Genomic DNA, 26,530 nt, shown 5'->3' with positions numbered 1-26,530 from the left:
TGTTGCTGTGGTGATTTTCTGGGGCAAGGCTCATGACCAGTGACCGGGTGACAACAGCGTTAGTGCTGTTGTGTCCAGTCTTAGGGGGCTCCTTCTTTCATGAGTTGTGGTTGAAGAGGTTATCCTCATTTGGTGGTCTGGTATGTTCCATAAACTCATGGGCCTGGTTTTTCCCGTGTGGGTTTGATATGCTCATGCATCCTTGTGCTTCTGATTAATTTGATAAGTTCACGGGTGACCATTTTTATTAGCATGATTGATTTATTACATTGGACCTTAGGATTGTGCTAGGCAGATGATGATTGTTTACTTGAACAAACAAGGTATAGATTCATTCTACCTCAGCACTTAATGCTCAAAATGGAGTAATTTGGGGTTAGACATTCTGAAAACTACTATTCTATAAGTCACAGAGTCAGTCTGCTCTCTATACCTAGTGATCCTTGAATGCCAGTTTTAATGCCTTTTGAAAAGTCTTTAAAGTTGTGTTGGCATTGTGTAATTGCTGAACTCTGCATTAATGGATATTTAATTCAATTATTCTTGGATATTTACTAGAGAAAATCCTATAACCTGTTTTACTACTAGATTTGCTGTTGATGAAATGTTGCTGGTTGATGGGATATCTGCATACTACTGCCTTACTGCATGGCTAGGACACTTAGTGCCTTAGCACAGGGGCCTGCTTGCCAACCTTACCTTACTTGCCTTACCTCACTTGCATGTTCTGTTCCCTGCTCCCCAATAGCCCTGAATTGAATATTATCCTTTTGTTTTATTTGATCAGTACATGTACAGTCAGTGGCACAATTAGCTCTTTTGGTTTAGTTTTTGTATTTTTACTAATGTAGCCTAAATTTATCACCATTTCAATTGGACATATCATTTTATAGTCTCCTATAAAGTGGAAATCTTTTTTTCCTTTTAAATTCTCTTAAGGAATGTTGCACAGTTTTAAAGTAGTAGAATTGTAAGTGGGAATTTTTCTCTCAAATTCCTTTGAAGTTAAGACCCATAAAATTATTGGTTATATTGATTGATACCTGTCTTTAACCTTCTACAGTTTTAAATAGTTTTAATCATCTGTGCATATTTTTGTTGTTCCTATTTAAAAATTTAAAGTAGTATTTTGTATTTTTAATGGTTTCTGTTCTGTTTATCATTTTTTTTTTTTTGTGCTCTGGATTGAACCCAGAGCCTTGTGCATGTGAGGCAAGCACTCTACCAACTGTGCTACATACATCTTCAGCCCCTGTTTATCATTTAAAAAATGATTGTTTACATTGGTTGTTAGAAAAACTCAATTCTCTTAAAAATTATTTTTTGTTTCAGAATAATTCTAGATTTATATAACCATGGTATATTTGCCAAAATTAAGAAACCAGTATTAGTACACTATTATTAACTAAATATTTTGTTTGAATTTTACCAGTTTTTCCACAAAGGCCTTTGTTTCCGGATCCATTCCAGGATACTATATTGCATTTAGTCATTATGTCTCTTTAGGCTCTTCTGATCTGTGGTAGTTTCTCAGCTACATTTTTTTGTTGTTGGTGTTAAATCTTGAGAGTTTTAAAGAGTATTGGTCAGATATTTTGTAGGAGTGTCTTTGGATTAGTGTTTGTCAGATGTCTTTTAACTAGACTGAAGTTACAGGTTATGAAGTTTGGGGGAAGGATATCACAGAGTGAAATGCCCCTTCATTACATTCCTTTAGAAGGGACATGACAGTAGCAAGGTTCATTGATAGTGTTAGCTATGATCACCTGGTTATGTGGGGTCTTTCTGGTTTTGCCACTGAAACAATATTATTTTCCCTTCCAGTCTCTCTTCTTGGAAGTGAATCACTGAGTCTGCCTTACACCAAAGGCGGGGAGGGCATTGAGTGGGAAAGTATATACATGCATTTGAAATTCCCTGTAAGGAAGATTTGTCCTTTCTCCCCCACTTATTTAATCACCTGTATCATGGATACTTATTTTGTTAATTTGGTTATAATGCTGTTGTGATTTATTTTGCTGCTCAAATTATTCCAGCTTTGACCATTTCGAGTTCCTTCTGTTTGTTTTCTCTTTTTGACATACCCTTCCCTTATTTTTTTATTTTTATTTTTTTAGAGAGAGAATTTTAATATTTTTTAGTTTTTTTTTTTCGGCAGACACAACATCTTTGTTTGTATGTGGTGCTGAGGATCGAACCCCGGCGGCACACATGCCAGGCGAGCGAGCTACCGCTTGAGCCACATCCCCAGCCCCTTCCCTTATTTTTTAGCATTGCCTTTCTTTCTACAATTTGTTTGCCTTGTATTCCCCTCTCCCAGCTCTAGAGTTAACCATTTCTCCATGTCCTGCTTTCTTGTATTGTAGAATGGTATTTAGAAAGAAAAGTTACAGTGCTGTGGGTATGCCTATTGTTATTGGGGGATCACAGTTTCCAGGTTCTCTGTGGACAGAGTTTGGAAATGCCAAGTCTCATGTGTCTATCTGTGTGAGTTCATCCTGATATCTCTGATTCTAAGCATCACCATTCCTTGCCTATTTTTTTTTCTTTCCCTTTATTTAGTTGCCAATTTCCAATAATTGGAATTGGTTCTTTAGTGCCCTTCAAAGATATTAGTGATAAATTTTAAAAATTATGAACTCATGCATTTAATATTTTTATTTAAATTAATTTCTTTAATACTTAAGAACATAGAAACCTATTAATGGGGTACCTACCAAGTGATGTTTTGATACGTATGTACATTGTATAATAGTCAAATCAAGTTAAACATAATTACCTCCTCAAACTTTTTTTTATGGGAAACATTAAAAATCCCCCTGGTTTTTTTGAGGAACATAGTACATTATCATTGTTTATAGTCACCCTGCTGTGAAAATAGCACACCAGAACTTCTATTTAATTGTAATTTTATACCCATTGATCAACCTTTTTCTTTCTCTTCCTCCCTACTCTTTTCCCCAGCCTCTAGTAACCACTGTTGTACTCTTAACTTCCATGAAATCTTTTCGTTTCCACTTGTGAGTGAGATCATAAGGTACCTGTCTTTCTGTGCCTGGCTTATTTCACTTAACATAATGATCTCTAGTTCCATCTTTGTGGTCACAGATGACAGGATCCATTTTGTTTTATGGATGAATAGTGTTTCATTGTGTGTGTGTACCGCATTTTCGGTATCTGTTCATCGTTTGATGGGCACTTAGGTTATTTCCATTTCTTGGCTATTGTGAATAGTACTGCAGGTGTCCAATAGTGGGTATTGCCAGATCATATAGTGGTTTTATTTTTAACTTTTTGAGGAATCTCCATACTGTTATATATAATGCCTCTACTAATTTATATTCCCACCAGTGCCAGCACTTCTTATCTTTAGTCTTTAATAATAGCCATTCTTTCTGGAATGAAGTGATGTCTGTCTCCCTTTCTCTCTCTCTTTTTGTAGATGGACAGAATACCTTCATTTTATTTATTTTATGCAGTACTGAGGATGGAACCCAGTGCCCCACATGTGCTAGGAAAGATCTCTGCCACTGAGCCCCAGACCCTCATTGTGGTTTTGATATAGTATTCCCTGATGATGGATGAATGTTGTCCAACTTTTTTTTCATATACCTGTTGGCTTTTTTTTTTTTTTTAAATTAAGAACCAGCTCTCACTATGTTACCCAGTCTAGTGCCAAACTCTTGGACTCAAGTGATCCTCCTGCCTTAGTTTCCCAAGTAGCTGGGGATTACAGGTGAACACCACTGCACCTGGTAAATTATGTATAGTCAGCCTGCCTGCCTGCCTGCCTGCTTGCTTGCTTTCTTCTTTCTTCCTGTCCACCCAAGACCTCATACATGCCACTGAGCTATATATCCCTAGCCTTTTTGGCCATTTTATATGTCTTTTTTCATCCCCCTCATCCATGAAGTTATCTCATAAAAGTGTAATACTGAGCTGGGGTTGTGGCTCAGTGGTAGAGGGCTCACCTAGCATGTATGAGGTACTGGTTTTGATCCTCAGTACCATATAAAAATAAATAAATAAATATAAGTATTGTATACATCTATAACTAAGAAATATCTTAAAAAAGTGTAATATTGTTGGATTCATTGTATATTTCTTTTTTGAAATCCCCTAACTTAAATTTTTAACATTGAGGTGTTGTCTAACTTAACTCTTTTATATGAAGATCCCATCTACCGTTTTATTAATTAGTAGTCACATGTAGGTAGTGCGTATAGAGTGCTTGTTATCCGACAGATCCTGGCTTTTCAGTATGACTCTGAGGTAGATACTTTTGAATTAACTAACCTTTTTTTGATGAGACTGAAGCACAAAGGTGTTAAGTTATCTGGCCAAGTTCACGCAGAACTGGGTAAGGGGAAGAATGGGGATATGAACCAGGTAGTGTGGCTTTGGAGTTTTTGCTCTTACTTTGTGCTTTAGATTATGTGTAGGACTTAGAATAAATAGGTCTGAATGCCATCTTGTTAGTATATTTGGAATGGAAAGTGCTGCTGCCCTCAATTTTACCCCATATCCAAAGTAAGTACTGTTAATCATGCTTGCTGTCCTTCCTGCTGAGCCAGAATAGGTCTGGCCTCAGAACTTTAGAGATAGTGCTTAGAGCAAACAGGTGAGATGACTCTGCTTGCCATCTCCCATCCTGATTATGGTTATCTAGTGCTACCATTTGCTTCTCTTGGATTCTTCTCAGGATCTTCCTTTCCACAGGCTTCACATTGTCTACATTTCTAGTCACGCATAAGATCTTCTCTTGTAGGTGATTAATTTTTACAAGTTACTAATTGTTTAATAACCTTGTGTCTAGGTTCTCTTTATGTTGTTTTCCTTACCTATAATATCTTACCATTACAATTTCAGTATAATAAAACAATGGATTTTAATTGAGAAAAATAAGTGAAATTTATTTTTTTCCAAAATAGGCAATTTTATGACAATCTCATGAAGTAAATTTTTTTCAGGGAAGAACATTGAGAATATTGTTATATTACTTATATTTTGTTGATTTTTTGATTTAACATTATTTGTCCTGGTAATCAGTTGAGTCATAGTAAATGCTATTAATTTAGTTATGAAAGGTAATAGTATATGTAGTTCACTTACCTCATTTTCACAGACATGTAGAAACAGAAACATCTACTTGGCAAGAGGAAATTGATGGCTGTTGCCTTGATTAAACAAATGTCTTAGGAGGAACTTTAAAGATATCAAGGACACTATTGCTTTTTCTGTCATTGGCAATAGAGTGAGGAGTCTTGTTCAGGTAAAGTGGAGTAGGTTCATATCTGAATATCTGATGGGGAAGAATGCTGACTCCTTGGGCTTGTGTGGCCTGGTCGCCTTAGAGGTTGAACAGTGTGCTTTAGCTACATCATGGGACCTCCATAAACCTGGAAAGATCCTTGGTAGAGAGCAGAGCACCACTGCATAACTGTTCTTTCTGATGGTGCTATTGATGGTCATGAAACAGGCTTTGAGAAGCTATTTAGTGTGAATTGAGATGGTCTTGTTGATATAATCTCAGTGCTAAGTACATACTTACATACTCAGTGCTGAGTATATAATCTCAATGCTAAGATACCTTCTGTAGTTCATGTGGCAGGAATGTAGTCCATACTGCTTTAAGGAAAAAAAGGGATTTCTTGGCTTCGTAACTGAGTAGTTCTGGAATTGTTTTTGCAAGGTGTGCCTTATTTAGGACTGAGGTGTTGTAAGTAGGGTCCATTTCTTGGCTTTGAACCCCCACCCCACCTCATCCTTTCTGTTTTTTGCAGGTTCTTCTCTGGTAGTTGCAGGTGGCTTTCAGCAAGTCCTTGGGCAGCATTTGTCCAGATTCAAATCTAAGTGGAAGAAAGTGAGTATTCTTGCCCTAGTAGCATTGTAGGAAATCTGAGGTTTTCATGGTGACTGGACTGATTCTGGTCTTGTGTCCATCTTTGTACTAGTCTCTGTTCCCAGATTGATATGTGGTACCTTGGGCAGGCTGGGATCACAGCAGCTTGAGTAGGCTCCCTCCCATATACTTGGTAGTTCTTAGAGGACAGTTGATACAAAATTCCCAGAGAATGGAGAATTGTTGCTGAGTTTCAGACATTGTCTTTCTAGTGCGGCAAAGTGAGTTTACAAGGGCATTTGTTCGGGTACTTTGAGTTTAATTTGTTGTAGAAAATAGACAACAAAATTTCACTTCAGTTTACTTAACCTATACACATATAATTCTGGAAGGTGTTAATTGCATTCTGTTAAGGTTTTGAAGTTCCCTGCCATAATCTGGTTTGGCTTTTGAATTAAAGATTAACTCTTGTTTGGTTTCAATAGATAGAATCTTTTTTTTTTTTTTTTTTTGGTACTGGGGAATTGAACTCAGGGGCACTTAACCATTGAGCCATATCCCCAGCAAGGTAGACTCTTATTTTAATGGCGATAGCTATAATTGTTTTGAAAAAGATAAGCTGTTTTCATATTCTGGATAAAAATAATAAGATTTCATCCATAAAACTAAATGAATCTTTTGAATGAAAAAATTAAAAACTCTACGATTTCACAAGTTCCCCATCATTTAATAGCAAGTAATTTCCTTCTGACTACATGAATATTTGGAATTGTACTTTAATCCTTGGCTATGTTGTTTGGAAAGATCACTAAATGCATTTGATCTTTGTTGTCAGAAGAGAGTGAAGGGGAAGCTTTTCTACATACCAGGCGGGGAGAAAGTGTGTCTGTGTATGTTTGATGTGGAACCAAACTTTGTTGTGTTCGCAGAAGGACTTAAGGCATTATTAGCTTCCTTAATAAAAAAAGAATTCTAGAGAGACTAGGTTTTATGCCCAGGATCTCCAGGATTGGTAGGGACAGCTGAACCATAGGGACCAAATTGTCCCTGAGATTCATCTCTTTTGAGGGTTTCTTCTTAAGAGGGCACATCTTGATTTTTTTCCAACAATGTAAGTTAATATACCTGTTTTTTTCCTGTTGTTTTTAAGTCCGACTACATATTAGACACAGCTAGATTTTACAAATGAATAAAAATGGTTCTGGTGAGAATAGTAATTGAAGAATTTACAGAGGAGATGGAATGGAGTGAAAATATGCAAATATGGTTTTAATATGTTGCAAATGCTGTGGTAATGAATGGAAGTTTGGGAGTTTGTTCATGTAAAATGTCTGTCTAATTGGTGCCTTAAATGTATTCTTTTTTAATGGGCCTGCCTATTTACCCTATACTTTATATCCCTATACTTTCAAAGAACAGTCTGAACACTTTCAGGTTATTGTCATGACATACTTTATTAGAAAATACTATTATTAATGGTAGAAACAACATGGAAAGTTTAGACAGGAAGGTTTCTGTTACTAAAACATGAAATGCTAACTCATGTTTCTTCTAATTATGAAACACTGATATTTCTTGACCAATTGTGCATCTTAAAAAAAAAAAGAATGTAGTAATACCCATATTGCAAATCAGTTAAAACTAAACACATGTTTCTACTGTAGGCTTATTGCACAGAGGTGCTACTACCTTCAAGGACCAAGGCCACAAATGGACTAGTTGTGATGAGCCCATAGCTAATGAAACCTACAGATAATCTCCCATTCTCTCATTTCTTTCCTTTCTAGTTTCTAGGCCTTTGAAGTGATAAGTGATCTGAAAATAATTTGGGTGGAGTAATTAAGGTTGATCTCTTCACCAACTACTAGCTAGGAAAGCAAACATCGCCACATTTATTTATTTATTTATTTATTGAAATAAAGCTTCACTTTCTCATTAACTTTGTCCTTTGGCTCCACCTCACCATTTTTCACCTTGCCATTTTCTACTTTATCCCAAAGATGGGTCATCTAGTTCTTAGGTAAATACAAAGCTCCATAAGAGCAAGACTTTATTTATATTTCTGTGTTCATTTTATTCAATTTTGTATCCTCATTGCCTGGTTCATAACATTTATTACATGCTTGAAAAATAATTTCTTTTTTTAAAAAATATTTTTTAGTTGTAGTTGGACTTGATACCTTTATTTTTTTTTATTATTATTTTTTTAATATTTATTTTTTAGTTCTCGGCAGACACAATATCTTTGTTGGTATGTGGTGCTGAGGATCGAACCCGGGCCGCACGCATGCTAGGCGAGCGCGCTACCGCTTGAGCCACATCCCCAGCCCCAACTTGATACCTTTATTTATTTATTTTTATGTGGTGCTGAGGATCAAACCCAGGGCCTTGCAAGTGCTAAGCAAGAACTCTTCTGCTGAGCCACAACCCCAGCCCTTGAAAAATCATTTCTTTGCCCATTTCCTTCAGCTCTTTGTTTTTGGTACTGGGGATTGAACTTAGGGGCACTCGACCACTGAGCCACATCCCAGCCCTATTTTGTATTTTATTTAGAGACAAGGTCTCACTGAATTGCTTAGTGCCTCGCTTTTGCTGATACTGGCTTTGAACTCTTGATCTTCCTGCATCAGCCTCCTGAGCCACTGTGCTGAGCTCTTGACTACCATCTGCATTCTCTCTCTTGTTGGTTGGTAATATTCTGTAGAAAGATACCCACTTATCGCAGGGCCCTTTTTATCCCTCTCAGTCTTCTCCTTGGGCTTTTTTTCTCTGTGCCTGGGGATTTTATGTAAACAGGTAAATGAAGCACTAAACAAGTTACTAGGTATTTGAGCCAGAAAGTTACCTTCTCCCTCATTTTTCATATTTAAATCATATGATGGGAAAATTGCTTAAGTACTTTTGAGTTTATTTTCTTCTCTCATCACCATTGTGGTCTAAAGCTACTATCATTTCTTATTTACAGATTACATAATGGCGGCATCTAATCTAGCTGTACCCTTATACTTTTGTTCTTCCTACCTACCTTCCTGTTTGTATACTGCTGTTAGCTTGGTCTTTTCAAACCCCTACCTTCCCCCTTTACCTCAAATACTGTAAATTCCTCTTGTTCTTAAGATAAATTGAAGATGGTGTGACTTACAACGCTTTTGAAGATACAGTGTCATTTTAATACCTTTAAAAGAAAGTTTTCAGAAAAAGATACTTACTTATACTTACTGTAAGGACTGTAGTGTGCCTTAGACATCTGGTGAGCTGTAGGCTCTGCCCATATCTAAACATGGTTGGTGCTTAGAGCTCACAATTGAAGATAAGGCAGAGAATTTACTTTGCATTCCCTTTCCTCTTAATAGCAGAACCCCCTTATATAAATGACAGTGACACAAGAAATAAAAATACAGACTTTTCCTTCCTCTTAATGGCAGAACCTCCTTATGTAAATGACAATGACACAAGAAATAAAAATACAGATTTTTTATCACCCAGTGTTTAAGGTGAGAAGCATGGTTAAAAGTGTGTGCTGGAAAAAGTATTTTAATATGTACATGTATTATATTATATATTATATTTTTAATGCTATAGGTAAATTTTACTTCCTTTTCACTTTTATTTATTTATTTTTTTCTGATTATAGTTTTCCCTTGGTATCTGAGGGGGATTGGTTTCAGCCCCTTTTGGATTTCAAAATCTGTAGACGTTATATATAATGGCAAGATATTTGAAATAACCTGTGCACATGCTCTGTGTACTTTCAATCATTTCTAGATTACTTATAATGAAAGTATTAAATATACAGTTGTTACACTCTTGTTTAGGGACTAGAGACAAGAATAAAGTCTGTGCATGTTCAGTGCAGAAACCTAGCTGTGTGTGGTACAAGAAAGAGAGATAAAAGGAACAGTGCTCAAATTTGAAATGGTTGGAGGCTATGCCTGTACATCTGTTGGTTCTCATGGATTTAGCATACTGTGTGGTGGTGTGTGCAAGAATTTGAAGTTTTGCTTTTTGGAACTTTCTGGAACTTTTTTTCCTGGATGTTTTGACCCAGGGTTGATTGAGTTCATGAATGTGGAATCTGGATACAGAGGGCTTGACTGAATGTTATCCTGTTATATCTTGTTTATTATGCAATAGCTATTTAAATGAGAAAAAAATTATAGAATGTTTGTACATTTTCTCCCCCCTCCAGAAATGTGGGCCTTATAGAGTAAAAGCTAGCTTGTGCTGTAATATACTTAATTCCTGTAATAAGATCATACTTCTGTAAGATGGCTGCTCTTCAGGAGTATAGAATTTTTATAAATAAAAAAAAGGTTTAATGAAATGAAAACTTTCAGTGAAGTGTTGTAAGGATTTAACCATACAGAACAAAAGAGCATTGTTCTGCAATTATCAGCAGTATAAAGTGTATATTTCTTTGTTGATTTAAAAAATTTAAAAAATATTTGCTTAGGATTAAAGGCAGGTGATCATATTAAAGCCGGTTAGATTAGTGATTTTAATATGAAACCATTGCTTTTAGAATAATCATGGGCCACACTGGGAAGAAATCTGAGAAGGGACCAGTTTGTTGGCGGAAGCGTGTAAAATCAGAGTACATGCGACTGAGACAGCTCAAGAGATTCAGACGAGCTGATGAAGTAAAGGTATAAATTTATCTTCCATAAAAATGCGTATATAATTGAGGCTAGTTTATTCCTCCCTAAAGTTAATAAATTTTAATCTGAAACAGTACATTTTTACCCAAGGTCATATTTACAGTAAGATCAATTCAGGCCTTGGAAACTTAAGGATCTTGATCAGTCTTAATTAACATTGTATCATGTATGTTAATGATGATGGAAAGATTTTAATCTAAGGGTTATTTTCACCTAGTTGGAAATCAGTCTTTTCTTTTGGTATCAGAGATTGAACACAGAAATACAGCCCCAGTGCTTTTATTTGATTTTTTTACAATTTTGAGATGTTTAAGTTGTTTAGGACCTTGCTAAGTTGCTGAGGCTGGCTTTGAACTTGAGATACTCCTGCTCAGTCTTCTGAGCCACTGGGATTACAGGTGTGCTCCATTGCACCCCACTGGAAATCGGTCTTTTTTTTTTTTTTTTAGTCTACTTTCATATTGCATGTGTGGACTGAGGATCCAAATATAAGGGAATGTGTTTTCATGATTTTATGTTTCCGAAGTCATCACAATTCTTTTTTTAAATATGAAGTTAAAGGATGGAAATAATTTTCTGTTTCCCTCCCACTTGAAATAAAAAATAGGTGTTGTGTTTTTATATTATTTGAATGTGGGAGATTACAGTTTAGTGTAAAATATATGTAGATGTATTTAAAGAAATGTTCCTGGTATTTGTGAGGAATCATTAGATTTTTAACCTGCTTTAGAGATGTTACACATTTTCTAACAGTGAACAATTTCTCTTCTCCTTTCCTTTGTTATTTTAAAGAGTATGTTTAGTTCCAATCGTCAGAAAATATTGGAAAGAACGGAAATCTTAAACCAAGAATGGAAACAGCGAAGGATACAGCCTGTGCACATCATGACTTCTGTGAGCTCATTGCGCGGGACTAGGGAGGTTGGTCAACATAACATGTTGTAGTAATTATCAGCACATTTTGGTTTTTGCTTATTGGAACATTGAATGGTTATTGGGAAGAAGTCACTGACCTCAGGATGTCCCTATTTTTATTACTATTTCGTTTTCATGTGCAATTGCCAATGATTGCCTTAGATCACACTGCTAGTGATTCCTTCAACAGAGCTCTAAGTGTTTAGAATATACTCTGTTGGTAGATACATTCCTGATTTTATTAAGACTGTTGATTTAAAAAAAAATGACTTTTAAATTGAATATGTTAATGTCCCCATCAGATCAGTATCCAGAGCAAGGCTTCCTGACTCACAGTTGTCTTCCTCCCTACCCCCCCCCCCCCCGCCTTAAATGTGAATTAGCCATGTAACAAAAAATGTTTCTTTCATATTCATGGATTAAGAAAGCTTTTTATTATATCTCTTATTCAAATAGTAAGATTTTCTATAAGAATTTTTAAATTCAATGTTGAGAGCTTGTAATATCCTTTTCTATAGAGGTGGATAACCAGTTTCCTATTTTCAAAGAAAGGCAATAAATCAATGGTATAATCTGTAATTAAATATCCTATTAAAACACACTTGCAGCAAGATGAGAAGAAAATGGTAGAAGCCTGAATGGGATAGAATTGATCAGTAAGTTCTGGTTTAGGTGATTCATTTAAGTACTTGTGTATGTAGAAAGAGATGACATAGGATAGTTAAATGGAAGCTGAAGCAGAAAGAGGGGAGAGAGTGATTTGGAATTAAGATTATACTTTTTAGTAGTTTGTTTATCTGCGTGCCTAAACATGGGAAACTTAAACAATGAAATTTCTTACAAATTAATTTTTTTATGAGTAACCATTTTTTCAATATAACATTGTTAAAAGTGATAATTTGCTGCTATATGAGACTTGTCAAAGTTGTGTGATATACAGGCTTCTAAGACTCTGATAATCCCAATAGCTACATATGAGATCCTAATGACAATTTGGTGATGTTTTGCTGGTCTTGATGGTGACACATGACTTGGTATGGTTCTTAGTCACTTACACATTTTTTCATGTTACAATTTATAAATCCTGACTCACAATTATATAAATGTATATGTTATGTTGACACCTTTCCCATTATTTGGTACAAGTTAGAGCCTAGATATTAGAAGTGCTTTATTAATATTCCAAGGGTGAAAGGGACTTTTCTGTGCCCCTGCAAACATTCTCAGAGTGAATAAGTGCAGGGCTTTCCAGTAATTGAATTGTTTTGTTTTGTTTTGTGTGTATGTGATGCTAGGGATTGAACCTAAGGCCCTTCACATGCTAGGAAAGTATTCTACCATTGGACTATAGTCCTAGCCCTCAAGTAATTCTTTTGAAAGTTTTGTCTGGTAATCTTTTGGAAATTTTGAGGTGAAGGAAAAACAAACCTCATTTTTTTCTCTCTCTCTTTTTTTTTTTTTTTGGAGGAAGGAGTCTTAGAATTGTGTAGAAGTAAAATAAAATTACATGAAATACTTATTATCATTGGTAGGTACTGGCGATTGAACCCTGAGGCACTTTACCACCGAGCTATATCCCCCTTCCTTCTTTGTTTGTTTTGAGACAGGGTTTAATGGGATTGCTGACAGTGTCACTAAGTTCTGAGGCTGTCCTCAAACTTGCATCTTCCTGCCTTAGCCTTCCAAGTTACTGGGATTACAGTGCCCAACTTTTTTTTTTTTTTTGCTACCCATTACAAATCTCAAAATGCTACAAAAAGCCCAATTTAGATTTACAATAAAAGTTAACAGTAATAGTGATTTCTAGCACTATGCCGGATCCTTTTTATATTACCTCAATTAATCTTCATAGTAGCTATGTTATACTTTTTCCTATAGGGAAGGAAACTGAGCCTTAGAGGAGTGAAGAAATCACTTGGTTTGCTTTGATGATCTAAAGGGGGCCCAGAAGAGTACACATTAAGGAATAGTAGAGTACCTTATTTATGTGCAACTTGAATTGCTACTAATAAAGTTTTTGGCATTAAATTTGAGTATGGTTTATTCAAGTGCATATTTATTAGCTGAATTTTTGCTTTTTTGTCAAATGGAGGTAAGTCATTAAATGTAAGGACACCTAATTTTTGGATGTTTGAGTGTATGATATTTTGTGAGAAGAGATCAGGATTTTAGTAAAACAAAATTGTTATCTAAACCTGGTATTTCCATAAGTACCCCCACAAAAGTTGAGGAAAAAACGTTTTCATAAAATGGGAGAAGAGAAGAAAATAGTCTCTAGCTTTCAGAATTCATTTTTTATTGCATAGAACTCTGTCCTGATTAGGGTCATTCATTTTTTGAATCACTCTTCCTAGCTGATTCTACTTCAAATAATTCATTTTTTGTTCCCTTATAAAAACATCATCACTGACTTTTGAAAGCAGAAAGTTTATTCAGTTTGTGATAAGCTTATTGGTCTTATCTCAAGAAATCATGAAGTTTAGGACTGAAAAGAACTTTAGTGACATTATGGTTTAACCTTCTAACTTTTCAGATAAGAATATATCCCTGATTGTTATATTTTTTTGAGCATCTTCATCTATATATCGGTTGCCTTTAAAGTTCAAGTAAGAGGAGAAAATAAAAGTGAGCCTGTTTTGCAGAGACTTTCCTTGTGGGTATAGACTAGGTAGAATTTCAAGACTGCACTATTGACCCAAACATGTGAAGTCTATAGCATCCCCCATTTGAAGTGCCATTATGGCATTGTTTTAATTAATTGCTTACTTTTATAAGCCAATTATATGTAAGTGCTGACATCTTCAGTTTAAATCCTTGCAGCATGACATATCAACAGCAATTTTTACTTTTTCAGTGCTTCAGTCAAGCAGCCTTCTTATGCTTTTCTCCTTTCCAAAGTTGTAGAAGTAGATATAGTGAGTTTTGAAATTATTTTCTCTAGGTTATTTTTGTAAAGAATGTCTGACAAGAATTTATTTTCTGACCTAATGGAGTGACTAATGTCGATGGTAATTTCAGATCCAGGCGCTCTGCAGTTGAACCTAGGGAGCTTGTCTTTATTGTGTTCTAAGATATTTTGGGGTACTTGATTTTTGTTACTGAGATTATAAAACTTAAGTAGCATTGTCCACAGAAATTTTAATTCAGAATATGTTCCTTTATAAAAGCAATACTTCTGACTTTGGGAAGACAGTGACTGTTTTTTTCCTTTGTTCTTCAGTTAATCTTTTTAAGGAGCATCTAGCTTCAAAATGTTATTAAGTAATGCATATAGATGTTATAGTTCAACCTCCTGTCTTTTCAGATGAGAGTATATCTGTCTTTCTTTGATTAGAGCATCTCCATTTATTTATAGATTGCCTTTATACATTTAAAATGCTGGAGTATGAACTCTAGGTCAAGCAAAAGGAGAAAAATAAAAGTGAGTCTATTTTCAGAGACTTTGCTAATAGGGAAGGCTAGGTATTGTTAATCCAAACACGTGAAGTCCACAGTATTCCCCATTTGAAGCCCAAGGGATGTGCTCCTTTGCCATAATATGTGGCTGTTTATCAAAATACCTTGTAGATGGTTGTCATTGGTTTTGTCTTATCAAGCAGTAATAAAAATGGTATTCTCTAAGGCTTTTCCTTATAGTCAGTCTGTCTCTTTTTGTGGTTTTTAGTGAAGAAACTGTATAGGAGTTATTCTTGAAATTGTCATAAATACATTTTTTTGTACTGCTTTTGTCCATTGCATGGTAAAAATCACAAGATACTTTTTCCTTCATTGATTTTTTTTTTTTAATGTAACAATTCTTTCTGCTATGAAAAAGAAGCTTGCTCAGATAATACCTGTCTTCTGGGCAAATAGTATGATTAGTAATTTAATAAAAATATCTCACCATTGTTTTTTTATATTTCCAGGGGAAATCTGTCTTGGGCTGGGGTTGTGGCTCAGTGGTAGAGCACTTGCCTAGTGTGTGTGAGGCACTGGGTTTGATTCTCAACACCAAATATGAATAAATGAATAAAAAATAAAGGTCCATCAATGTCTAAAAATATCTAAAAAAAAAAAAAAAGAGTTCTGTTTTATTTACTAATTTAAAGAATGAGAATTTTGGTGTGTATTTAAACATGGGGCTTTTCAAAGTGTCTAATGTAGAGGCAGCATCAGATAGACACAATGATCCTAGTATTCGTGAATAACTTAAAAATTTTCAGAAAAAAATTATGTATTTACTCTTCCTGGTAATATCTGAAGTGATTATAAGTTTATTGTTTATCACATGAAATTGGTAAATGATTTCTTTTTTGGAGCGAGTTTTATCAAAATAATAGAATGTGTAAGTATGTGTAAGTGATTTTATTAAAATAATAGAATGTGGCAATTTGTACTTACTTTGTTGAAGAAGAAGAAAACTTCATGTAAACAATATTGGATTATTTATGGACTTGGTACTGTACTTTCCTCAGTTAATTGTAAACAGAAATTTAGTTACTATTTAGAAGAAGAAAACTCTTAGGGTATCCAACCTCTAATTTAGTGCTTTTTACTCAACTCCCTACCCCAAGTGCTCTACCCAGAGCTACATCCTCAGCCCTCAAATACATTCTTAACTTTAAGTACAGTAACACCCTCGCTTTATTTTATAAATTTTAGGATTATATGACCTGTAGGTTTAGATTATTATGAGTCTTTTGACAAATATGGTAGGGAGCCCGTAGTCATTTTTTCTCATGTCTTTGAAATAGGTGGTTCTCTCAAGTGTCTGTTTATTTTCAGTTTGGACATATCTGTTCATTTTTGTTTTTGTTTTCCTCCAGAAACTGGTCTCTTAAGTTGTTTTCAGTGGCTGCTTGCCTGTCTGAATATTCACTTGGGGAAGGGAGTCTTGTGTTAGCTCTGTGGTCCTTTCTACCAGTGCAGCTTCTAAATTGTTACAACATTTGTTTGCTTTCTGGCTCTCTTTAGGATGAAATGGATGCAACATTTCTTAAATGATCACATAAAGGGGCTGTGCGCCCCCCCCTTTTTTGTTAAAGAAACTAATGTAAGCATTTTATTGTTTTTCAAAGGATTTGATTAAAAGAAAGGGAAGGTCATTTATAACATTTGAGTTTATATTATAATCTGCATATATTAAATGTGTGTATCATTTTGATTGAGTTTATATTTTAAACAAGATTATATATATATAAAAATTTTAAAAAACAAAATTTTAATAATGCTTATCTTTTGTGTAAATAATAAAGCAGCAGAAGTGCTTATAATATACAGTTTTTCTTCTAGGATACTGCTTTTATAGTTTGTGTTTTAAAATGGTTGTTAAATTGGCTATTATAGAGATCTTGTCTCTTTCCCAAATACAGATTTTGACAACTGTTTAAATAATAGAACAAACAAAACCAAAAGATAATGCTTGACTAATCTGGAATGTTAAAAATTATTTTATTCTTTGAATAAATAAAAAAATTATTAGACCTATAATTTTTGTTGTAAATTAACTGGGTAATGTGAATTGGCTTAAATTTGTTGCTTAGGATTCTGCTTTATCATCTTTGTAGGTTTTATAAAAGAATATTACTTGGGTAATATTTTGAGAGGTTTATGCAGATTTAGCCAGTCATCCTGGCAGCTGATGTGGCAGTTTTATACTAGCTAATTCAAATATCTGTTGGGTTAATGAAACTTGTTTGAAAGTTTTATTTTTCTTCTCTCATTAAAAGAGGTCATTGTGAAGTAATTATTGTAAAAATTCAAATAACACAGAAATATATAAAACCAAAGGCAAATGTTTCCGTAGTCCAACGACCCTTTGGTGTTTATTCTTTCAGCCTTTTCTGTATTATACTTGCATGTATGTTCAAGTGTGTTTTATTTAAAATGTATCTGTCATTTTGGGCCATCCCTTTACAATCTCTATTCAGACCTCATTCTGCTTAAAAAAAATATGTAGAGAGGGCTAGGAATATAGCGGTAGAGCGCTTAACTTATGCTGGCAAACGTGAGTCCTTGGGTTTGATCCCCAGAATTGTAACAAACAAAAATACCCCCAAAAACATAATGTTTGAACAATGGATATACCATAATTATTGCCCTATTCTTAATTGATGACCATTTAGGTTTTTGAAACAATATGAATATTTAAAATCTTAACAGATAATACCAAATGCTCCCACAAAAGTTGTACATTGTAGCCCCATCAGCTGTTTATGGAAATGTCTGTTTATCTATATTCCCCACACAAAATATTATTAGTCTCATGTCAGTCTGAGGTAAAAAATTGTGTTATAGTTTAGTTGAGTATCTGCTTGTTATATTTCTTTTGTGAATTGGCTATTTGGTGTTTAATCTTTTTAAGTTAGGTTTGGCCTTTTTAAATGATATAAGGCTTTTATTGGAAACACTAACATTTTATATTTTTGCAGATCTTTTTTCTATTTTGATACTATTTCTGGTATATTTGGTTAAACAGTTTTTTTCTCCCCATATTGATTTTTGTTTCTTAAGGACTTAGGAAAAAAAAAAAAAGACTTTCTCAACTTCAAGGTTACAAGTTACCCATTTCTTTTTTAAATCTTTTTTTAGTTGTAGATGGACACAATATCTGTATTTTATTTATTTTTATGTGGTGCTGAGGATCCAACCCAGTGCCTCATGCATGTGAGGCAAGTGCTCTACCACTGAACTACAACCCCAGCCCTTTACCCATGTCGTTTAGTTTTCTGTTTTCATTTTTGTTTCTAGTATCATTTAAACCATTAGGAATTTCTTTTGGCATAAAGACTGAGGGAGGGGCTGGGGCTGGGGCTATAGCTCAGTGGCAGAACGCTTACCTAGCAGGTATGAGGCACTGGGTTCGATCCTTAGCACCACATAAAAATAAATGAAAGAAATACTGTCCATCTACAACTGCAAAAAAGAAAAAAAATTAGTGATTAAAAAAAAAAGAGGGAGGATAATCTTTCTGTTCAGCTGTCCAGTCATTTCAGTATCCTTGTTGGCTATTCAGTGAACAGTTGAGGGTAGTTATAATTTGTGAAGAGCAGCAGAAGCAGCTTGACTGGGGATCTTCTATGCAAAGATGTTAAGGTGGCTCTCAGCCCATGGCTGTGACAATTCTTGCCTATTCATTTTTAGCTGGTACCTCTGCTTTTCTTCATTTAAGCAAGACTTTGAAATGATTTTTGCTGTACAACTTATGGAAATCATGGATTCTATATTATGTCCATTTCTTAGTTTTTGTTTCCTTTTATTTTCAGTGACAGAAATTATATTTTCTGTTCACAGGGCCTTCGTGAATTAGATGCTTGAGTTTGCACAGGGTGAACATGGCTCTGATTTCCTGTTTCATGAATTTTCCTTTTTTTGAGTGTTTTATAGTTTTACCAGTTTATGTCCTATGACTGTTGCTCTTCCTCCTGTCTCCAATGTTTTAGCAAATCTAAAATTTTTAGCAGAGTTGTAAATAATGAGGAAATGATTTCCCCTAGAGTTCCCCATCAGACCCCCAGACTGCCTTGATTTTAACTTAGATCATCTAGATTTAGATGTAGGCTTCCGAAGCTAAGATGCAAGGAAGAGTGTCAGGGGTTAAACTTCCTGAAATTGTATTTCTGATGTTCTGTGTTCTGTGTTAAATGCTACCTGTGTCCCCTCCAAGAAAAGGTGTAAAAACTGACACAAAAGCAACTCCGAAGCCAAGCAACTCAGCCTTATGTTGCCTGGTAGATGTGGTTCTCCCAATTTGGAATGGCTGTATTATATAGCTACTTAACAGCAAAACCTGAAATAACTTAAAATCTGAAACGAATCACTCTATTCTTTAACTCTACCACCTCTGATTAATTGCTTTCATTAAATACGTCTTTGTCAAGACCCTAACAGGGTTTTTTCTTGCCACTTTTATTTCTGCTCCTTTCCTGTCTGAGCCACTCATTTTTTTATTTCAAGAATATCTCCTTTAGTCACCTTTCTCTTTTGCTTCCTAAAGCTCATTATAAACTCACTTTTATTGTTGCGTTTCTTTATCTGGACTAATATTTATCTCTTTCTGGTTTTTTTCTTCAGTACTTCTTCACCTAAAAGTAGTCTGAATTTAAATTATGTACTATCCATTTTTACCAGAAAGACTAGCTAATTTAAAACCTGGGTGTATTCTTTTCTTTCCTCAAATCATGAAGACAGAGTACAAGGTAGTTTTAGAAGTCATCTTCAGCTTTTCTCCAGAGTGGATGGCAGCTGATGCTCTCCTGACCCTTTCTCTCCTGGGGTGATAACCTTCCTGCACTTTCCTCATTGTTCTCACATAGAAAAGCTGAAGTATGTTAGTCAGTGGCAATTGTTCATTGTGTCTCTGGCATGAATTAAATGGATCTTAGCTCTCCCCTACTTTATGAACGTTGAACAGAACCCCACTCATGTTAAAGATTATTCAGAGGAAGAATGGCTTGTAGCTGTTGTCCTTTGGGATGACCTGCCCTAAAATGGGGACTCATATCTACCTCACAGAATAGTTGTAAATTTTAAAGAAGTTTTTTAACTTTGGTAAAGTCTCTGGCACAGTGCTCAGCACATAGTAGGGTGTGTTAATTTCTTTCCCTTCCCTGCAGGCCATTCACCTGCTCTTCCCTCTACGATTTTCCATAACACAGTTTTTACTTGGAACCAGCCTTCTGCCAAGAGTCTCAGTTTGGTTGTGTACTCCTACAACTACTATTTTTGGCTTGACTTCCCTCTCCAGCTCCTAATGGTCCAGCCACACAGCCGCCTATTGTACCAGCTGGTTGATGTAAGTCTATCCATCCTCAGAGGAACCTGGTTACTTACCAGTAAGCTGCGTTTCTCTGAAAATGTAGCATCCTTGATAATTAGTTTTTTCCTTTCTTTACCATTGTTGAAAATAATCTGTAATAACTTCCTTGTGTGACCCTCAAGTCAGAACTAGAATTAGAGAATTTAATTTGCTGATATAGGTCTCCTGGTGACTTCCTGAGTCCAGGATACAAGACTCTGATCAGGTAAAATGTGGTGGAAGCCTATGATGTCAAAGTTCTTCTCACTACTACAAACAATATGAGACTGAATTACATAAACTGTCAAGGATGATACATTTTCAAAGAAAATAAAAGTTGCTGGTAAGTAACTAGGAGTTTTGAGTAATTTTCCTGTAAGTCAATAAATAAGAATTCCCAAACTTGTTTTACCAGCAAATACTGCTGTATTTGAGTATTATTTCATAAATGAGAGAGGGGAGTGGTTAATAGTTGAAGAGTGGGAGAAGTTCTGGAATGCTGCAGAGCTGATGAGGCAGGGCTGACCATCAGTTGTCCACACAGGTGCTCTCTTAGCTTTAAATGAATTGAAATTGACGTCTCCATTAGGGAGAATCAGCAAATGTAGTCTGTTGATTCCAGAAACATTTTTTGAGTGCCTACTTCTTTTTGGAGACACTGTGCTGAGTGTTGTTTTAAGATAGAGAGGTAAATGACACTTTGCTTTAGCTGCTTTTGCCCTCTGATAACTTATTTTCTGTCCCTTGATGACTCTTGTATGACTCAGAATTGAATTGATGGGTAGTGGGAGTGTGAAAGAGGTAGGGGTTGGATGTAGTCACAGTCTGCCTTCAGACATAAACGAAGCAAAGATCCTTCCTATCTAACAGATGAAAAAAATAGTAATTATCACTACCCCTTACCTTCAGATTAACCCAGTGAAGTAGAAGGAAGGAAACAAGACTTGATAGTAATAAGGAATTTGAAGAAGTTGGAGGAGATGCCCCTGTCATGTTGTGGTATTTCTATTTTATATAGCAGATCCTGCAGGTCTATTATGATTTTGCTCTATGAACTTCTCAAGAGCAAGAACTACAGCATAGTAACTAGCTCTTGGGTATTGCAGTCAGAATTAGTTTTTAATCCTGGTTTTGTAATTTACTGTTTCTGACTAGCCAAATTGTTTAACGTCTCTCAGCCTGTCTCCTCATTCATGGAGTTGTGGTACGAAAACTATCTACATCATAAAATTGTAATGAGGAATAATGAAGATCATGTATATAAGCACTTAGCACAGTGCCTACAACATAGTATGGGCTCAATAAATGTTAATTGCTGTTATTATTGGATTATTGGATGGATAGATGAAGGATTGTATCAGAGGCCAAATAGCAGGAAGGAGAAAGATTGTGGGTTCTGGAATCTTACTGATTTACTTAAACTACAAGCTTTCTAGTATTACTATCTTTGCCTTTTTGGAAAGTGAATTTATGGATTAATCACTGACAGTTCTTCCTAACTACTCTATCCTTAAACTTTCACTTCCACTAAGGAAGAGATTAGTTTTGTGCTGCAGTGACTGTAATAATTGCAAGATTGTCCCTTTAACCTGATACAGTGCTGAGGACCACATGTGCATGCCAAAAGACTTCTTCTTTGATCTCACCAGTTATAGACCTGCTATTTTTAAGACACCTTAAATAAAAAATTTAAACATTGGATATGTATGTGTGTATATGATTTTTTTTTGTTTTATTTTGTTCAATTTTTTTTTGCTCTGCTTTCATTGATTGTAGATTATAAATATATGGCTGCAGTATTTTTGAGAAGGCCTTGGAGGCCTGATAATTGGGTAATAGTATTTTTTTTTTAAAGAGAGAGTGAGAGAGGAGAGAGAGAGAGAGAATTTTTAATATTTATTTTTTAGTTCTCGGTGGACACAACATCTTTGTTGGTATGTGGTGCTGAGGATCGAACCCGGGCCACACGCATGACAGGCAAGCGCGCTACCGCTTGAGCCACATCCCCAGCCCAATAGTATTGTTTTTTAAGAAAAGCTGATTCCTAGACAGTAAAAAGTGCTGGGATTATTTCGGCACAAATTTTTAACATATTTCATGGAATCAAAGATACCAAATTTGGACATCTTAAACTAGCATGCTTCTTAGAATCACTGCAATGAGGGAAGCATTACATCATACTTCAGTGCCCTTTTTTTTTTTTTTTGGTTAATGAAAGAAGAAATGGTGTCTTTGAAGTCAGTATCATCATAGATTGAATGAAATACGGTATTTCAGGGGACCAGGTGCACTTAAACATAGAGATATGAGATCCTGGCAATATTGTCAGAGTAAAGAGCAGGGTCTCCAGAGTTAGACTTTTGGGGTTCAAATTATAGCTCTATCTGATGACCTGGGACAAGTTACTTTATCCTTTCTTTACCTTAGTTTTCTCACCTGTAAAACGGGCTAAGACTGTACCCATCCTACAGTGTTACAAAAAGGACTAAATATGATGAGGCATGTAATATGTTCAAAATAGTGCCTAGCATACAAAAGATGCTAGAGATTACAATTTTGCAGAATTGATTTGAATCCACTTTGTTGTGATTGAATCTGTTACTCTTAATATTTGTGTATCATCTGATAATATGAGCAAATGACACTTGGTTTCTTAAAAGGGAAGCTAAAGATACAGGTTAATGTAGCAAGTGTTTTTCTTAAGATTTAAGTGTAGATTTGACATATATATTACTTTTCCTATATGTGGTTGGGATGTAAGCATGAGCTAAGAAATTATAGTGAAAGTGTGAAACGATTGGTCAGATTGCTGAGGTTAACAAAAGTAGTTTTTGATTCTTACTGGTAAGTATGAGAAGGATGAGAGAGTTTTGAAAATTTGCAAAATCTGAAGAATCTTTTTTTTTTTTTTTTTTTTTTTAATTAATAAAGAGAAAAGAGAGAGGATCCTTTTTGGGTTTCATGAGTTTTGCTGTCTGAGGTAAAGAATTTTCTTTTCAAAATTATTCAAGTAGGCCCCAGCTCTTTACAATGTGATGACTGTAGCTTAAGGTTGTCCTTTTACTCTTCAGAGTGAATTCTTTTTTTTTTCTGTTTTAGTGTTCCGTGACCAGTGACTTGGATTTTCCGACACAAGTCATCCCATTAAAGACCCTGAATGCTGTTGCTTCAGTACCCATAATGTATTCTTGGTCTCCCTTACAGCAGAATTTTATGGTATGTGAGTAATATATTTTCTGCTTATTTGATAATAACTTATTTTAAATAAGTAAACATATATATATATATATATATATATTTGTCATGGTGAATCAAGACAGTAAAAGTTAAAAAAGCTTATCAACATGATAGCACTTGCAGCCGGGTGTGGTGGTGCATGCATGTAATCCCAGCAGCTGGGCTGAGATAGGAGGATCACAAATTCAAAGCCAGCCTCTTCAATGGAGAGGCATTAAGTAACTCAGTGAGACCCTGTTTCTAAATAAAATACTCCACTCAGTGGTTGAGTGCCCCTGAGTTCAATTTCTGGTATCAAAAAAAAAAAAAAAAAAAAAAAAGGCACTTGGAATGATTTTAAAAATAATGAATATAATTTTTTAAGCTTTTGCTTTATTGCTCTTTTCCTGTATTCTCCATAAGAAGAGTTTTAAGCAAAAACTATACCCATGATTAAGCCATTTACAAGGTGAAACTTGTAGAAGAAGCCAGTTAGTATTCTAGAATCTTAGTCTGGCTTTTCATTTTTATTGAGCACTTTTATTTAAAACAATTTTAAGAGCATGTTAATAAGTGATAATATATACCAGGATGTGTCCTGTTCTCAGGACTAGAAAACAAGTGCAAACATGTTTCCATAGATAATCCTAGCCTATTATCTTTGGTGATAAAATGTTGGTATGTAATTTTTTATAGGGTAAAATAATGGAGGGTGAAACAAAAAAAATTAAAGTGTACATTGACTTGTTAAATAAAATGCATGGCTTTACTATTCCCTTGATATAGAAAGTGAGGAAGCTGATAAAATGTTGAGGGAGGGGGTTCTTAGCCTGCTTTAAAGAATTGTTTACTAGAGGTTTTCAAAAAGAGACATTTTTAACATCTTTAGTGACTTTTTTCCTCTATACTTCTTATGGTAGATGGTTAAATGTAAACTTCAATCAGTCTTCTGTAGTTGAAAAAATTTATGTGTTTAAGACTTTATTTAAAAAAAACCTTTAGTTTGAGAATTTTGTGTCTCTAGGTGGAATGTTGGAAAGAAAGTCAGACTGGTTAAGACCTTCTAGGAAGTTTCACATTTTCACAGACTGAAATTCTGAAAGAATATAACATTTAAAGTTGTCAGGAAATATTATTTATGTATCATCTCTAGGTTTTTTTGGTCAGTGACCAAAACAAATTAGGCACTTTCTGTTTATTATGGTTAGGATGTGTTTTGGAGCAGGGCATGGTGTGATGTACACCTATAATACCAGCAACTTGGGAGGCTGAGGCAGGAGGATTCAAATTTGAGGCCAGCCTTGGCAACTTAGCAAGACCCTGAGTAACTTTGTGAGACCCTGTCCCAAAATAAAAAGTAAAAAGGGCTGAGAGTATGGCTCAGTGGTTAAGTACTCATGGGTTCAATCTCCAGTCCAAAAAAATAAAATAAAATAAAAAGATGTTTTGTGGAGCAAAAATTAGGTGAGTATAATTGGGAAGACAGAAGAGCCAAATGTCATTTAATATTTGCTTAAATCCAAAAAAAGGAACACTGCTGGCTTAAATGGGATTAGTGCAACTGAGATGTATGAAAGCAAGACTCAATGTATACATTAAGTTCAATCAGAATATATACATTAAATTCAATCAGAATAGGTGAATATATTAAAGCCTAAATTTTAATTTTATATCTCTTTTCCTCCCTTTTGTCTCAGTTTTCCTTGTTTATCTGAAATTCTGTTATCTTTTTTTTTTTTTTTTAAAAGCTCCTTTAGGTTTTTTTTTTGTTTGTTTGTTTGTTTTTTTAAATTTTAATATTTATTTCTCAGTTCTCGGCGGACACAACATCTTTGTTGGTATGTGGTGCTGGGGATCGAACCCGGGCCGCACGCATGCCATACGAGCGCGCTACCGCCTGAGCCACATTCCCAGCCCTGAAATTCTGTTATCTTTATGAATTTTCTAGTTGTCCTAATTCTGTTATTTAGGGATTATTTGAAATTTTTTCCTTCTTTTACTATTTCCATCCTGTTGTTGCCTGACCTATGTGTTCTGCCTTATCAACTGTGGTCAGTCTGATCTCCTAACCTGCACCTTCTCACAGTAAATGAAATAGCTGCTCTGTCCTCCAAGTCAGTCTTGGTCAGTCTATTCTGTTATAGAATTATCTTTCTAAAATTCTATTTTAACTAGATCCCTGTTCAAAGGCCTCTGAAGATTTAAGTCTGTCCTCACTTTGCATATGCTTCAGAACTGTTCACTCTACAGTTATTGTCGTTTTTATTCTTCACTGAAATTTTTCTCCGTGTGTGCGCGCGTGTGTGCGCGCGTGTGCGCGCGCGTATGCGCGCTTGCTTGCTTTCTGTTCCTTGTTGCTTCTTGAATTTTGCATTAGTCCACTCTGCTTTGTAAAGCTTACACCCTTTTTCTTCCCTGTTGTCTTCTAAACCTTTATATAGACTCATCCATCATCTTTTTTAAAAAATATTTATTTTTTAGGTGTAGATGGACACAACACAATACCTTTATTTTTATGTGGTGCTGAGGATCGAACCTGGGCCTCACCCATGCTAGGCCAGCCCTCTACCGCTGAGTCATAATCCCAGCCCTCCATCATCTTTACAAGCAGTCAACTTTAATACACATATCATTCATCAAAGTATTGAAATATTTTCTGTTATTGTAGAATATTGCAAGCATAAGTTCTTTTGGCATAATCTTTAATGGAGCATTGATACTGTATTTTATATCCTAGAATTTTATTATATTAAATGTCTTAATTAGATAATCAAATGAAGTTTAAAAATCTTTATCATTTTTTTTTAGTATGAATATTTATAGTTGATTTTGATAAACCATATTCCATCAATTCTAAGACCCATATCTCTCATTTTAACATCTGAAATAAGAATGTATCTTTAAATTTATTACATTGTAATCTGCAGCAGTTTTCTTATAGGCAAAGGAATGATGACATGTTAGATTAAATACAGTATTTAAAACATTGTTTTCTCCTGTCATGGTAGTATTTGTTCTGATTAGTATTTTAAGACTATAAAGAAATGGGTAAAGACATTTTCAATTATCTCACATTGAGTTTTTAAAAATATTTTGATACTTCGGAGAAACCTGGTTTTTAGA

The 26,530-nt window shown here is 35.0% G+C and overlaps 1 protein-coding gene across 14 annotated transcripts in view; it reads left to right on the top strand.

Annotated features, from left to right (window-relative positions):
- The window catches only part of Ezh2 (enhancer of zeste 2 polycomb repressive complex 2 subunit), a 76,113-nt gene that overhangs the window by 25,941 nt on the left and 23,642 nt on the right, over positions 1–26,530 (top strand). For 5 of the 14 annotated variants that reach the window (XM_078040741.1, XM_078040740.1, XM_078040738.1 and 2 more), the window contains exons 2-4: positions 10,365–10,488; positions 11,293–11,421; positions 23,291–23,407. In XM_078040741.1, coding sequence (XP_077896867.1) covers positions 10,365–10,488; positions 11,293–11,421; positions 23,291–23,407 — 370 coding nt within the window. Of the gene's footprint in view, positions 1–5,783; positions 5,864–10,364; positions 10,489–11,292; positions 11,422–20,009; positions 20,189–20,298; positions 20,535–23,290; positions 23,408–26,530 lie in introns of those variants that run through there. The other 9 variants (XM_078040743.1, XM_078040742.1, XM_078040739.1 and 6 more) reach the window with 6 other exon arrangements.

The sequence above is a fragment of the Ictidomys tridecemlineatus genome, chromosome 2, assembly GCF_052094955.1.
Source record: "Ictidomys tridecemlineatus isolate mIctTri1 chromosome 2, mIctTri1.hap1, whole genome shotgun sequence".
NCBI classification, from domain to species: domain Eukaryota; kingdom Metazoa; phylum Chordata; class Mammalia; order Rodentia; family Sciuridae; genus Ictidomys; species Ictidomys tridecemlineatus.
This window is presented reverse-complemented; position numbering and strand designations above follow the sequence as displayed.